Source organism: Pseudorasbora parva, chromosome 21, assembly GCF_024679245.1.
Source record: "Pseudorasbora parva isolate DD20220531a chromosome 21, ASM2467924v1, whole genome shotgun sequence".
NCBI lineage: Eukaryota > Metazoa > Chordata > Actinopteri > Cypriniformes > Gobionidae > Pseudorasbora > Pseudorasbora parva.
In genome coordinates, this window is record NC_090192.1 from 9,278,244 (window position 1) to 9,294,854 (window position 16,611).

The window sequence follows — 16,611 nt, forward strand, 5'->3', positions numbered from 1 at the left end:
GTCTTAAGATGTTTTTTAAAAATGGCTACAGACTCGGCAGCACGAATTGAGATCGGCAGATCGTGCAATATAATTTTAAAGTTAGTCATTCCCAAAACTTTGCAGTTTGTATACTAAGCAGCATGAAAAATACAACTTTTTTCAAATTCACGAATGGGTTCTACAGATAGCAAACAAAAACTCTTCTTATAATAATAAAGCTGGCTACCTTGCAAAATGAATCTCTTATTGACCTTATATGGCATCAAAATTATTAGTTAGCAAATAACTGAATTAGGTAGATGCTTACCAGTTAACATTCGCTGCATACATTCAAGCAGTTAATAACATTAGCTAACTGCTGCAAGTGGCAACACAAAACTAAACATCATACAAAACACTACTCTTACGTCAAGACTCAGCATTCCGGACAATCGCACTTTCTGCAACTAAGACCCCGTTTATACGTATGCAATAGTCGTCTAGACTATTCTGGCTTTTTTGACCATTGAAAATGCTGCAGAACCTGTTTTAGCTTGAAAACTCTGGCCTTGCGTTTCAGTGTAAATGGAACAGAATGGACAATTTTGAAAACGATGGTGTGGCTGCCCATATTTCGCCACCGGAACACGACAACAACAGACCAGGACTGGGTTTCCCAAAAGCATCATACACCTAAGTTGATCATAGTTGGTGGCTATTGTATTACAATGCTTTTGGGAAACGCAGACCAGAGCCATCTCTCTCTCTCTCTCTCTGGCCTCTGTAACATGCCAGCTTCGATGGCCGTCTAAACAACAACAGATGGAACTGAATGTACCAAGTTTGTGGTCCTTTATAGCAGCCGTTGTGTAGTTAAACGCTGTATTGTATAATATTGCAGCTGCCTAAATGCTCAAGAGGCAACTGTTTACATTTGTACACGCATTCCCAGTGTGCATTAATGGTCATGTGACATGCAATTTCGGTCATTCAGTTTCTGAAATACAGTGGAAACGCCATAATATAGACAAGGATTGGCTTAACAGTAATTGTTTTGGGCCAGCGATAAACTCTATCTTCTCGGCTAAAGAAGAACCCAATAACAAAATAAATAAATCCAGTAGAACAAGAAAATTTACCAGGACATTTTATATTTTCTTTAATATCCATTTGTTTTCAAGGACTGAAAAATTTGCCATCCATTTTCCTGATTTTCAAGGTTTTCCAGGATGCGTGGGAACCCTGTATTTCCTTATTATATTTTAAGAGCTGACATGAAACGCAAAAAATGTAGACTTATCAAAAAGTGTAACTTAAGCATAGCTGCTAAATGAAGAAACTTCTATATGCTGCACTGGGCAACAAAACTGAACTGAACATGTGCCAATGACCACAGGGCTGATGGTCTTTTAAGTGCAGCTCATTTGGAGAGAGCAGCGTGTTCGGCATGTGAGAGCAGCTGAAGAACTGGATAAACATGTGGTTAGGTGAGCTCTTTAGACTGTGGGAGCTCACAACTGAGAAGGCCTGTAACGTACACCACTAAATGTGAGGATTGTGGAATGTTGGCGGCCTGTCAAGCACGCACACGCCTGCAGAGAAAGGAAAAACACGGGGCAGCTGGCAGACCCCCGGCCCCTGGTTACAAATAAGTTCAATTGTACCTGAAGTTTTATTGTTGTGTACCCACCCTTCTTTTCCTCGCGGGATTTCTGCTCAGCCAGATCGGCCAGGAAGTGCAGAGGCGATTGGGACTCGGGCGGGGTGAACTTGCTGTCGGTGCTGGTGTCGCTGGCAGGACTGCTCCCTCCATTGGCCTCCACCTTCAGAGAGGAGTTCTGCTGGCCTCCCTCAGGCTTACACAGAGAGATTTTGTTGCTGTGATTGAGCACGTTCTGTAACACCTGTGAAAAGAAAGAGTGTGTCAGAGACAGCTCAGCAGTTTGAGGAGAGTGAGGGCAAATATTGTGGACTTTTAGTGGTTGGGAAGTGAAGCAGGACTGAATTCATCATTTCAGCGCAGAACAGAATGTGAAAATGTGTGCGAGATTGAGAGAGTGTGAGAGTTTGTTTACAATGAGAGCATGCACTTTCATGAACTGTACCTAAGGCTGATACCCTATTTCATGTGAATGGAAATGTAGCTAAGAGGGATAGATGTATGGCTTGTTCAATATTATGTACTATCTTAAGGCCATAAATAACATCTAATTGTTTTGTCAAAATGTTTTAATGTTTTGCTGGCTGAACAATCATCAGTGGAATCTATTGAACAGAATTGAGCTGATTCACAGTTGTCCAGGTCACTGATGAAGTAGCAAACATACAGTGTTGTCACATGGTCTCCATTTATTTTCTCATGCTGGTCAGGAAGGATAAACCAAATGTGTTTACTGGATTTGGCATTTGATTGAATCATTTAACAGAAATTGCAATTTCACAGATTTCCATTTGTATGTCTGATACATTCCTTGAAATTAATAGATTTAAATGATTATACTCATGACTTGTTGGTGCAAATTAATTTGTCAATATTTGGGCTTTTTGAGATTACGGAGCAAAAAAAAAAAATTCATTGTCCAGTACACATATATTGATACAAAATGAGAGAGAGATAAAAAAAAGATTTGCTCCAAAGTATAACTTTTGTTATAAAAAAACAAGCCCAGCCCAGGTGGAAAAAAGTAACACATTAGTAACGCAACACATTACTTTACCTAAAAAAGTAATGCAATTAGTTACTTTTTTAGGAAGTAACACAATATTGTAATGCATTACTTTTCCAAGTAACTTTCCCCAACACTGACCCTGACTTTGGTCTGCCCATTGACACACACATACCTGGGAGACGCCATTAGTGGATGGCAGTTTGTTGAAGAGGCTGTTTTGCTTCCCAGGACACAAACAGTGTGATTTAATGCTGTATTTCTCCCTGAGCATGTGCATAGCATTCACCAAGTCCGTTAGAACTAAAACACAGACAAAACAAACAAGTCAAATAAAGTACACTTTCCCTACTTCCAGCCAAAGGCGTAACTACAAGCAATTTGGGATCACGCCAGAGCAAAATCGTCTCTTTCCGTACCAGTTCCAGGAATGATCTGTGTTGGCATCAGGTGCTTGTGATCATGAGGCTGTCCCTTGACACACTTCAACCAGGCGTACAGCTCTTTATCTGCAGAATAAGAAAAGGTGGATTACACACAGAGGCTGAGAGCAAAGACGCGCACAGAGAAGGGCGCTGTCACTGGCCCATTTTCCCGTAGAGGAGCCGTGGTGTTTATGCTTCAAAGTAAATAAGGAGCTCTGAGACTTGTAGAAAAAGATGCACAGATGTGATTCAGCAGAAATGACACTTCTAAAGCTGGAGGGTTTTTTTATGCCCTGCGGCAGAATTCAAGCCTGGAGAAGACAGGAAGATCAGCAGAAGGAACGGGGGACTTAAATGAGGTGAAAAAAAGACAAGGAAGAGACAGAGGCACATCTTAAACCCCTGAGACAGCTGAGCTAGACGGTCCTAGAACAACTGCCACATCCTACAGCACATAAGCACACAAAAAGCACTGCCATTCAAACCAAACCGAAAACTAAACACCAGCAGTCACAAGTTATTACTTTTATGATGACTTTATTATTTTTATTACTTGTATTTTACTTTTATATAAGAAAAATTAACACACAGTGCTTTTGTCAAATAATTCTTAAAATATAGGAGTATATTAATCGTTCTTTAATTAAATGCAACGTTTGTCTTTTATCAAATAAAAAAAAAAAACGAGAACCAATGAAATATTAACTGATTATGTTCAATGTTGGTCAATGCAGCTTTTTCCAGTGAGCTTTTTGTTTTTCATGCATTTTTTCATCATAAAATAAAATCGGGAGCTGTAATAATTTCCCCTTTTTTTGCTAAATAATTTTAAATAATGTAACCAACGTTACTTTTTTGTTTTTCTGTTACATTTAAAATATATTCAAAAAAGCTTGGCATAATAGCTTCACATTTAAAAACACTCACTTATGAGACAGAGAACAACAAAATCTGACAGCTACAGGTCACTACTTTTAGAAAGAAAGAAAAAAAAACAGTAAAATAAATTAACCAAAATAATGAACTACAGAGACTTTTGTTGTCTGGGCATTTATCCAGTCCGGTTAAGGTTTTTGAGCCTACTGCATATCAACAGCAGGAGTGTACAAGCACAGTCAGTGTTCAAAGGTGAATATGAAAATGACGACTGACCTTTGGAGCTCTTCCTCTCCTTGGCTTTGTAACAGTCCAAACACACCACAAATCCACATTTTTGGCAGACCCAGTGAATGTTAAACAATGTGGCTTCACATGCGTCGCAGCTCTCTCTCACTCCGCGCACTGCTCTTTTCCAGGCAATCTTGGCTGCAGAGCAAAGCAAACAGGAGAAGGATGAAACGGACATTCACAGAGCTCACCCACTATTTCTTTTTCCTTACACTCTGCTGTCAATACAATGGTTAACTGATAACAATGTTTTAGGAGGTTGTGTATGACGGAACATTTTTATATTTTTCTATACTATTAAATGAATAGAAAAGGCTTTATTGGGCAGTGTAACGCACCATCTTTCTTTATCCATGTAGTTGCTGTATTCTCAGTTATAACCAGCTGACAGAATTTGTCTCCAATGTAGCTGAGGATGTATTTGGAGGTCTCCAGGTCCAGGTTGTTTTCTTCATAGCCGTCAGGAGCCCAGAGACTGAGTGCCTCTTCATCATATTGATCAGGAGAGGAGAAGCCATCAATCCGGATCACACCGTTCTTACTGTACGAGAGGCTGGAAATAAGGGAGGAGAACAATAATGTGAAATTAGAGTTTATTTCCTTCCCTAAGAGCAATTCCGTAACAACATAATGAGAAAACTGTTGACGCAAGACACGGTAGAAAAAGCACAAGTACTTAGTAAAAACTAGTACATTCTGTGAGATGACATCTGACTGGTTTCATAGAACAACCAAGATGAGCCTGGCCTATTTTAAATGGAAAGAATAATTAAAGACAACCATCAAGGCGCCTAGCAACGGTAAGTATTTTTATACTTGTCAAAAATAGTTACAATCCATGTCCCCTTTGCCACTAGAAACATCGATCTACATTCACTTTGTGCACACAGATGGGACTCAATGACTTTTATGATTTTTTTTTTAACCCAATTAATTGTGGGATAGCTACAGTTTAACAAGCTTCAATTCAAATGACTCAAGCTCAAGGAAATGTTGTTTGCTTGTTGTCAGAAAAGTAAAGATTGAATTATTTCAATTCAATGTAATTGACATTTTGCAAAAAGCTATTTCGTAATTTCTAAAACCTAGAAACAACAATCTTCTGCTCTTTTTGGCATGTTTTGTATTTTGTATTGTCTGTATTATATTGTGTATTTCTACTATACTACAGATTTTTTTTATATTTCTGCGGCAGCAACAACCTTCCCTATTTACTACACCACACATATTATTAGTATTACGATGCATCCTGACGAGTGCACAGCATATGTGGTATTGAGTTCCTCACTTATACTCACCGGCGGAAGTGGTAGAAGCGGCAGAAGACAGGCGAGTGGGCAGGCTCTTCCCCTTTCTTGGTGCGGACGGAGCGGCACTCCCTGCACTTCTGTAAGTTGGGTCCAATTTCAGAGCACGAGTCATCCTGCAGGAAGGACTCGCCTGTCTGCTTTAGCTTCTTTACTTTCCTCCAATCCTTCAGTACTGATCGGGGAATGCCATCTATTTCCACAGATTACACATCATAGATTCCATTACTTTATCCATTTAATAACGTATTGCATAAAAACATCACATTTATTAATCATTAACTGAATAATAATTAGCCTGGCCGAGATATATCAGTCTATCACTATGTGGGGATGGTGAGAGAAGAGTGCAGAGTTTGAAAAGTTAATGTTTATGTTGTAACCACAAGCAAGTATAACTGACAGTTGTGACCTGCTCTTCTGTTACCGTGACCTACAGCTTTAGAAGCTATGCAGTTACAAAGACGCTCCATTTTGCTACACAGCAATCATCAGAAAGCGCTAATAAAAGCCCAAGTGCTCTTGGAAATGTTTTCCACATAAATGTGAGCATTCTAGGAGAAGCCATTTGCACAGCTGCCGTCCAGATGTTCTCCAAACACACCTTGCTCTCTTTCTCACACACTGCAAACCTTCCAATAACCCCAAAGTTCAAGTTAACATGAAACCGGCATTCACAATCCATTTTTCTTCCATATTGTGGATTATATATAAGTGGGAAAAAAATGTTTCCCCCATTTTTGATGGACTTGCACTGAGCTTTGTGACACACTTCTGTTTTGAAATAGTACAACTCATTTATTTCTGGTTATGTACAATGTGCTCTAGGCATCTACTTGACTAAACACTACTTAAAAAGAGTGTCCACATAACGTTTTAAAAAACGGAACATTTTCAGAGACAGGAGACAAGATATTCAGATTATTACTGTGTAGCGGAATTTACACACCGAAAGTAAAATGAAGTTTTCATTGAGTTTAAGACCTGATGAATAAGATCAGTACACACCTTTATTTATTTGTATCGTTTATAAATATTGTATCACTATTCTGTGTTATTTTTCATTGTCAATCTTTTCGCTGTATGTAATTTACATGTTTATACCAAAATTCTTAATTGATACTTAAAGAATTATAAAGTATTATCAATTATTTGCTATTATTGCAGGGACCTTTATTACATTAATATTAATCAGCATTGGATTGCTATTTACTATTAACTACTAAAAATTAGGTATTAGTTAAAATCATTTCTAACCTAGGTAACATCACCACAAAAAAATGTTGGTTCACTGGTGGAGTTAATACATTTAAGACTTTTTTGATTATTATGGGAATAATATCAACAATAAAATTTGGAACATGTACCAACATATTCATTTTATCTAATATTATATGTGCCATGGAAACAAAAATTTCCATAATAATGCACTAAGACCCTTCAGAGACAGGGCAAGCTAAATGATTTTGCAGTGTACAAAACACAGATTCAAACTGTGATGGGGACTATGTTGCACTTACTAGTACTGGCCAGCTTAAGTTTGGTTTTTTCCTTGGCACTCCGGAAAATACCATTTGGCTTCACCTCATCCTCCTCCTTCTCATTGTCTCCCTTTCTTTTCTGCAGGTCGTTCTGCTTCTTTTTATAAGTGGGCTTGGGTTGCCGTTTAGTCCTTTGTTCTAGCTTGCTCTCACTAGAGTCTGAGTCATCACCACTCTCCGAACCCGATTCGTACGTACGCTTGAGAGTACGGCGTGTCTTTCGGTCATCCTGAGACAGTTTGTCCTCTTGTCCTTTGCTGTCCTTGCCTAGATCCACATCACTGGATGCAGGGGCAATCAGGTTGACAGAGCATGGCTTAATTAGCTCAGAAATGGCATTCCCGCCTTTTTCAGATTTGTTTGTGTTTTTATCCTCCTCTGAGTGTCGTGTGAGCCAGGCTTTCTTGAGCTTGTGGTAGTTAGACTGGCACACCTGCGCTGGCTGTCCGTTAGGCAATGGGCTGGCTTTGCTGGCAGGATTGCTGGGCATGGAATTATCCTGGGTGATGGTGGGCGAGTCCTGAGAGGATCTGACACTACTGCTCTCACTCTCAGAGGCGCTGCTGGAACCACGAGACTGTGCCGCAGCCAGAGCCGCTTTGGCCTTCTTCAGGTGAACATAGTTCCTTGAGTAGGCCTGTGTGCCAGCATGAGGCAGCAAACTAGGGGAGGTGGTTCTCGAACCTCCCTCCTGCGACTCAACAACAGTGGGAGGGCGGCTTTTTGAAGAAGAGCTCTCCAGTCTGGTACTACCACTAGTGCCAGAGATGGAGAATGAAAGATCTGCTCCATTGTGGCTCTGCGTGCTAAACGTGCTGCTGGCAGTAGCAATGGCTTCATTAGTCCTTGTGTTGCACACAGAATTGGCCACAACTGCCACTGAGCTGGGAATGACACCTGGTGATGCTCTAATCAGGTTTTTGTTGTACTGATCACTGGGATCCTCCAAATTTGTGTTTGGTAGGATGACTCTTCCAGATTCCCTGCTCTCGGACACTTTCAAGCAGTCTGACTGAGTGTGGCTAGCAAACAATCTGCCACCAAGTTGCTCTTTGGAGGCAATCTTGGGACCTAGCGAACCGTCATATTTTATGCAAGTAGAAGGGCGGACAATAACAGATGCCATGGCTGCCTGCGGCTTCCCTTGGCTATTCTCTGAATGCCAGGCCACTTTCTCGTGGCTCTTTGCTTCCCCGCTAGTCTGCCAGGATTCGGCCGAGCCCAGCTCGGCTCCACTTTTTTCGTCCCTGAGCTCTGGGAGCAGGGTGGGTGGTTTCTGCTGTTCTGACACCTTTCCCGCCGAGCTTACAGGCTGGATGGGGGTGAGTGTGGGTGGGGAAAGGCGACCGTAGGCCCCCTCCTTGCGGTCAAGCGCCTGCTGGGTGGGTGGGCGAAAGATTGGCGCTCTACGCAAGGCTGGCATGCCCTTGGGCTGATTTGAGGGAGAGATGGCTGGGCTACAGCGTTCACTGAGTGTCACCACTGAGGTACTGAGTGGGTGTATGGGTGCTTGTTGACTGAGCTGTTCGGTGATCTTGCCCACCAGTCCCTCTCCCTCTGGCTGGTGTTTAATGAGAGGGGGAGGTTTGGACAAAGACTTGGTGTGGCTAGAGTTATACGAGCTCAAAGACAATGGGCTAGAGGCTGTGGGTGCCTTGTCAAAGTACGGATTGAGATCTTTAGATTGGAAAAGTCGTGGTGGCTCATTTACAACGCTATTTGACAGCGTGGTGAAGTAGTTGGTTTGAGGGAGGGACTGGGATATAGTGTGTTTGTACTTGTACATATCAGCTACAGAGTGCTCCACCTCTTTCTCATGGCTTTTGGGCTGAGAGGAAATACGGGAGTAGGGCTCACGCTCTGTCTCTCCGGCGCGAATCTTGGCTGTGAAGGGGGCCATTTCAATGCTCTCCAGAAGAATGCGGCGGTTCTCTTCCTTATATTTGCTGGTGCGGTCGGGCCCATCCTGAGGCATGCGTGATGGTAGTTGCTGCTTGCTGTGTGGTGACTCCATGTAGAGGCGGTGTAGCTCCTTGTTGGTAGGTGTCCTGCTGCGATCCGGCTCTTGCTTTAGGTGGACACTTGCCAGACCACGCATAGGGTCTAAAAACACATTCTTGTCCTGATCTCTGAAGAAGCAATACACAAAAAAAATAAAAAATAAAGCAACGTCACACAAAAAAATAGAAAATGTGATAGAAAACACTCATTTAAATAAATAAAAAAATTCAAATATACCTGCATATCTGAAAATGTCAAATGCATTGAGTATCTTAATACTTTGATTTGTTCAATAGTTAAGTGGTGCTGGACTAATATTTGTTCTTGGGTCAGTGCTACAGTTCCTTCTCAGATATTAGGTAACTGCACTGGGGGTGGTTCAAATGAGTACAGACATTCAACGGGCTATAATAGAATAGTTTAATTATGCACACAGTCACTGAATTAGCGTACAGTGCTCCTATCACATGGCATTTGTTCCACCTCTAGTCACAAGGTATTTAACAGCTAGCCGCAGTTCCAGGCACTGCAGGACTGTGGGAATGGATTAACCGTGTGTGCTAATGACAGACAGAGAGAGACAGAAGTGTGTGCGTGCTCACTCTTTGTGGAGTTCTCCGGGGGTTTTGGAAAGTGGCGGGCTGGAGTGTGAGCTGATCTTGACGGGTCGATGAGGCTCTGCGCTGGCTGGTCTTCCTGGGACATGGCTCAAAATACCCATATTGTCTGCTGAGGTTACAGGGGTGGGCTGGGGCAGCCAGGGGCTGGGAGTGTTCTGCAACATCCACACACACACAGAAGGTCAAAATGCACTCAAGGCAACATACACTTCTCTGACATAAGTCGGAGTACACAAATTGTGCATTAGAATTACTGTCTCTTATTCTGTGATTTCTTTTAGGCATGCTTATAATGAACAATATGAAAAAGTTATTACAGTTTTTGTTACATTATCTTGGAATATCCTTTGTTGACAGAAATGGAAAAATTCTATAGGGAAACTATTGTATTATTTTCTGTGGTAACACCCTTTATGCCATTGATGCTGTAGAACTAAACTTAATGTTCCTTAAATAAGTTTTAAGTGTGACTGAATTATTAGGAAGAAGTGTGATCTCTAAAAGCTGGGAGAAGTTTCCAGACATAATACACACACATTACTTGCTGTAGGGTAGATTGTTTCATGCCAAGTTCAAAACAAACAATCCCTGGCAGCAGCAAGAGAAAGAGACATTTATTTGTCCCTCCTCTTAAAGGATCTCCTTACAACAACCACTGCCATACATTATGCATTTTAATTCACAATCTACATTGCTGCAAAATACAGTCTATAATATATACATTATAATGGCCAGGGCTAGTACACAGACAGGCACACACACTTACCCTCCGTAGACTGGAGTCTGAATTGACAGCATTCTCCGGATGTACCCACTTGTACCCGGATGTGTAGGAGTGGGTACCGTTTGGATACTGCCAGATAATGGGATAGAGGCCGAGCTGGTTATATGAGGCACCTCCATGTGTCTGGGCCAGCAAGGATGGGGGCTGCTGCTGCTGGATGAACTGCTGCTGCTGGTGGGAATGGTGGTGGGCCAAGGCCAGGTGCCCGAGTCCTGCGGAGTCCAGCCGGGGATGGCTGCCCAGGAGAGAGGATGGTGGAATTGTGGGCAGTACTGTGGGCAGCAGGTGTGGGTGGTGCACTGAGTGGCTAATGGAGGAAGAAGGGATTAGGTGGGATGGGTGGTGTGAACTGGGTGTGAGACAAGTGGCGTGAGAAGAACCATGTAGTGGATGCAGGTGTGGGTGCAGGTACGCCACGTGGTTACCGTCCGACTCAGGACGCATCAACGCAGGGTCCCGGTACACTGTAAAATGCTCATTTTTGTCGACAACAAGGGGGCTTTTTGTGGATTCAGAGGGTGCCCCACGGGCTAACACAGGCTTGAAACTGGAGCGGGGTACATCCGTCTCAAGTTTGAATGCTAAACGGCCCATTGTAGGTAGGTTATCAGGGTGGCGCGATTTATGTTTGGACACCTCAGGGGATGTATTTGGTTTGGGTTTGGAGGATTCATGAACGCTGTGAGTTTTTGACTTTATGATGTCAGGTGAAGGATTGCACTTGGGCTTGAGGATGTCAGGGGACGAGTTGGACTTAGGTTTGGACAATTCAGGAGACGGACTGAGTTTATGGGTTTTCCTGATGTCCTCTGTAAGTGAGGCATTTTTAATAACCATAGATGTATACTGCTGCTGGAGCTTCCCTCTCTCGCCCAGGGCTGCTGACTCACTCACTGATGTCACCGGCCTTATGACCTCAGAGTGGGCGAATTCGATTTTACTGCCTATGCTGCGAGCATTCTGCTGCTGCTCGCCATCCGGCCTCCTGCACTCTGAGTGGGAGGCGTTTAGCACCAAATGTCTTGATTCAGGGATGTAGGCATCACACTTCTGTGATGCCAACAAGGCCGATACGGCCTCAGAGTTCTCTATGGAACTATGCTGCGTGTTGGTATCTTCTGTGATATCAATCACGCACTTGGGTGTGTGCGTCCGAGGTGTCCCTGTGCCGTAATGGTCCTTGGGGAGGGTTTTCACAGTGCTTTTCATCTCGACAATGCAACTTTGGACCTCTGTCGGTCCAGAGGCTTGGTTCTGTGTACAGGAGGCCGGAGGAGGCAGGGGAGATCTCTTTTCTCCAGACCGTTCGCTATCTGCAAGCTGAGCTACCTCCACGGCCACTGGCTTGACGCTTTTATCCTGCATTTCATCCCAGGGAGACAGCCTGTTGATTACACTCAACTCATCCACAGGCTTGGATTCCTGGGACTTCTCCTCCTTTTCTGGAACTTTTGAAGTGCTCTTACATTTAAGCTCGTTCTCTGAACTGTGCTCTGATGAGGAGTCTATGCTCTGCTTGTTAGAGTTCTCAGAGTCGCTGCTCTCAGAGAGGTCCGACGCTTCTGTTTTGAGCCGCTTGAGAATGCCCTTCTTGTCTTCTTCATCTGCTTTCCTCCTCTTGTTTGTCTGCTTGCTTTTGTTTTTAGAAGGATCTAGAAAAAAAGAGACCCACTCTGTCAGGAAGAACTTTCAACACAGACACAAAACGTGCCACCACCAAATAATTACATGCAAGCTGAGTGCATAAGAAACTCAATCCAATTGATTATTCAAGCACGGATAAGGATGATGTCATGTTGTACTTAGGTTAAAGGCTGATTGAATCTTAAGTGCAGCATTAGAAGTGTGATGGATGGGACTTTATGGTAGAATTTATGCACACTTAAAACGTCCATTTCACTGTGGTGGCTGCACTCACCTCATCTCTCAAAGACCCAGCACCCTGCCAAACACTGTACTGCAGAAATTATGATGGAAGGATCTAAATGATCTTTTACCAGCTGGCCATCCAGCCAAGAAGCTAACACTGAACCTATCCAGTAGAAGGTTTCATCAACTTAAATATATATCACTAAACTGAGCCAAACATAAAAAGTATTTGTATAACATGAAAGCCATAATAGAGAAAAATCCAATCAATCCAGAGGAGATTCATTATGTTTTAATTTCTCTGAGTGAAGAGCTGCAATTGATGTTTCATTTCTCATCAAAATCCTAACATTACTGAATCACAGCAATTCAGTCACAGACATTTTGTCCTTAATAAAGAATAATTTATGAAAACATTTAAAACAAGTAATAGAAAAATCTGCCACTTTCACCATGTTTGGAGCAAAACACGAAGCAACAGTATTGTTTTTTTTACATTTCTTTCTTCATAATTCACAGACCTACCTGCCACCTTTCCACATGCATGCTTTAGGTAAAAGCATCATAATTATATGCTACATTACAATTGTCTAAATATAGAGGCCAAAAAAAGTGGTTGAGGGGCAGGGTGTTGTAACACAAAAAGTGATATTAACCTACCTAACACTGCAGTAGAGTGATTACTCTAACAACGATCAGTGTTTTACCTTTTCCTCCACTGTCCGATTTGTCATCTTTGATCTTCTCATCATCCGGTACACTGCTGTCGGAACCTTTTCGGCGTGAAGATCGTGAGCCGCGTTGTTGACCTGGTGAGGACTGCTGCTGCTGCTGCTGCGGGTGTTGCTGGGATACCTGCTGCTGAGCATGCTGAGATTGTTGTTGTTGCTGCTGCTGCTGCTGCTGTTGGGCCTGAGAGGCCTGTTTGGGTGTGGAGCCAGAGGAATTCATCACGGGTCTGGGGCTGTTGGCCTGGGCACGAGTGTAATGACCCTGGAAAAACACAAAAACAGCACCAACAGCAAGCACAAGCATGAGAGGGCTTGTAATGGATCTAGGCTATAGAGGGTGAGAGAATTTTTAAGTAAAAAACCACCAATATCAAAAACACTTCCTTGCCAGCAACAACTGCACTACACACATCTGTAAAAAATGTGGTCACAGAGCTAGGCTTAAAAGAAGAGTTCCTATGGCTCTTAAAAATGCTTTTCAGCCCTATAGCTCAAAAATTATATTTCACCTGATATTTAATCCATCCAAGCACAGTGGTGAAAGGGTAATTGGGGTAAGCATTTATTTGCAAAATTAGCACTTGATAAATGAATTCTAAATAACTATAATAGACAGGGATATGCAGGTGGTATAAAAGCAGCTCTAAATCTATGGAGAGAGAGGGGTGCGGCCCGGTACCTGAGTGATTCCTGTAGAGCCGCTTGGTCTCCCTCCTGTGGTCTGCTTGCATATCCCCAATTAATGTTTAAAACAGGGAAACAGAGAAGAAAAACAAACAAAAACAAAAACAAAACAAACAAAAAAAAAACAGGTGGAACAGAGAAGTCTTGTTAATGATGAAGGGAGCAATGATATGTGTTCTACAAGGCTCTAGTTTTCTTTAAAAAGATTTGTTTTAAAAAGCACATAGGAACTTTACTTCAAAGCTAGCTACAGACACAACTTCCAGTAAGAAGCACAGACAGACACTGGGACAGACATGCACAAGACAGAAATACAAAATGACATGTAACACAATGTTAATCCAGGAAGGCAGGTGTGCTGATCATCTAGCAACAAAAGCACATAGGCATTGAGATAATATGTGTGTGCAATTGTAAGCTAAACTTACGTGGGCAGTGTTGCTGTTCTGGCTAGAGCGAGACCTGCGTCGCGACGTGATACCGATGTTTTCTCCTTTTAGTAAAGAATGGACCACATCATCCAGAAAGGTCATCTGTACCATGGAAGGGTCAACGTTCTGAGGCTCTAGTACCTGCACACAGAATCAGAGGAGAAAACAAAAAATGTTTGTTTTTTGTTGTTGTTGTTTTTAAGAACCATGGAAGGCTTGCTTTAAAATAATTTTGACATTAACAATAGCAGGGCGTCTCATTCTGTACTACATTATAAAAGTATAAGCAAAACATTTTACAGAGCAAAAACATTGTATGGTATCAGATGTACCTGGTCATTCATGACAACCATAGTGCGGCTGAAGAGATCGTGGTGGGTGATGATGCCCGTGAACCACTGGGTGGCTGAGTCCTGTCTGTAAACTCGTACACGGTAGCCATTCAATGAATAGGGACCTGGAGATATCAGGAACCAGAAACAAATTTACCTTAAAAAATGCACTTTGATTTTTAACAGTGTACCAGTTTAATAACAGTCCCTTAATTTCAGTGCAGCATATCTACTCTATAAAAAGTGGATTCATTCACATTATCACATAACTTGATATCATGATTTTGAACAGCCCTTGGTCACTGTCTACTGTCATTACACAGAAAAAAAAACAACGTGAGTATTTTGCAAAGCTCCTTTTTGTTCATTCTGGGTGAACTTTACCTCAGGGATGACACATCAATCCTTGTATCTATATGCTGTTAGGCCCAGTGAATGCTGGCAGGTGTCCAATCTGACTGGAGCTCATTAGTGCAGGGCAGGTCATTTCCATTAATTACTCCTGAATACACCGCTCATATGCCCGGCTAGAACAGCTAACCCTTCACTGTCCTTGTGCCTACAACAACCCAAAATGCATCTCTCTCACACACATTTCACAAGCACATAAACCATGGGGCGACGTCTGCACAAAACCACAGACCTTTTTTTCTGTTTCTGTTTCCCCACCAAAACCTTTGGCTTTGAGATGCTTTCCATTCTGCCCTTGTCAACTGCCAAGTTCAACAATTATCACTAATTGTGGGCCTGGAATTTTGTATGGACTTTGTAAACAAGACCTTCTGCCAAGACCACAACAACAGCCTTACTTCTGTAATTCTTACCAAGTGAAAAGGAAGGGACTTTTCTGTTTTGGATGCTGAAGGGTGGGCATTCTGTACACGAAAAGAGCTACTACTGAATGGCACAAATGATTAATGCTGTGTCATCTAAAGCACGATTTCAAAAAACAAAAATGTTTCCTTTAATTTGAGCCCTTGAGAATAATTGATAAAATGTGACCAACCTTACCTTGCATAAAAATTTCCTGAACTTTCTGATCTTTCACCCAGGCTTTCACTTCTTCATGGAGATGTGGATAGTCCCTAAGAACAGGACTTAAATTGTCCACCTCATCCTGCAGAAAACAAACATATAACGTTAGCATATCACAATTACAAGGACACATAATAGTGTACTCACTGTTAATAATGAACCCACTGAACAGTAACTGAAATTAAACCACCAACCATGCAAACAATTAATCAGATTTAATGTGCACTCACATTTACCGATGCTCATGAAATTTTAAGTTTGAAATTAAAAAACTGAAAGTGTGAACTGGATTTCGCACCTCAAGTCTGAGATTAATAAGTTTAAAGTATTTAAAGTCTTGCTTATAGGGCCAGCCACCCTCTCAGCAAGCAGCAAGCTGTATGATTTAAGGTGTCATAGATGTCTGTAGCACATATGCCACGAAATGTAATATGTAGGTTTGATCTAAACAAAACCCTAAGCCTTAGTATGAGCAATAGCAATAGGCATTGCAATTACCACTCAAACATTTCCAGTCACAAAGAGATTTGAACGATCTGATGAAAGTCAGTGACCCACAGAATCTGAAACAAGCACAGGAAAGCTCTCACACCTCCTCAGGCATGGCAATGCTACATTTCCGCTTCGCAGGAGCCCAGCAGTGAACCAGATGTGTGTGTGTATGTGTGTGTGTGTGTGTCATGGGTCTGGCAGGGTGAGAGGGATATCCGCCCAGCACTTCCATTAATTGTTGATGGTGATGAGGAGTGGAGAAAAAGCAGGGGGTGGGGCTGACAGGAGCACCAGTTATTTACACAATCACACAGCAGGCCTGGTGAACACATGAACTGAGCCCTGGAAATACCCCACTGCTGCCACACACACACACACACACACACACACACACAGTAAAACAAAAGCCTACACTGCTGTAATTGCTGGCTAGGGTGAATAACAGAACCTCTGATCAGAAACACAGGTACTTTAATAGTCGGTGTAGAATTTTATTTCTCCCTCTCATCCCTTAAGGGGTGGTCAAAATACACTTTTTGTTCCATTGACTTCTATTCATACACAA

At 42.3% G+C, this 16,611-nt stretch overlaps 1 protein-coding gene across 4 annotated transcripts in view; it reads right to left on the reverse strand.

Moving 5' to 3' along the window:
* The window catches only part of jmjd1cb (jumonji domain containing 1Cb), a 140,150-nt gene that overhangs the window by 13,376 nt on the left and 110,163 nt on the right, over window positions 1-16,611 (reverse strand). For 2 of the 4 annotated variants that reach the window (XM_067429183.1, XM_067429187.1), the window contains 14 exons: window positions 15,531-15,636; window positions 14,520-14,644; window positions 14,185-14,328; window positions 13,752-13,796; window positions 13,049-13,334; window positions 10,455-12,124; window positions 9,671-9,843; window positions 7,047-9,196; window positions 5,518-5,719; window positions 4,558-4,772; window positions 4,205-4,357; window positions 3,047-3,136; window positions 2,803-2,930; window positions 1,652-1,865 (listed from right to left, as the gene is read on the reverse strand). In XM_067429183.1, coding sequence (XP_067285284.1) covers window positions 1,652-1,865; window positions 2,803-2,930; window positions 3,047-3,136; window positions 4,205-4,357; window positions 4,558-4,772; window positions 5,518-5,719; window positions 7,047-9,196; window positions 9,671-9,843; window positions 10,455-12,124; window positions 13,049-13,334; window positions 13,752-13,796; window positions 14,185-14,328; window positions 14,520-14,644; window positions 15,531-15,636 — 5,701 coding nt within the window. The remainder of the gene's footprint in view (window positions 1-1,651; window positions 1,866-2,802; window positions 2,931-3,046; window positions 3,137-4,204; window positions 4,358-4,557; window positions 4,773-5,517; window positions 5,720-7,046; window positions 9,197-9,670; window positions 9,844-10,454; window positions 12,125-13,048; window positions 13,335-13,751; window positions 13,797-14,184; window positions 14,329-14,519; window positions 14,645-15,530; window positions 15,637-16,611) is intronic. The other 2 variants (XM_067429184.1, XM_067429185.1) reach the window with 2 other exon arrangements.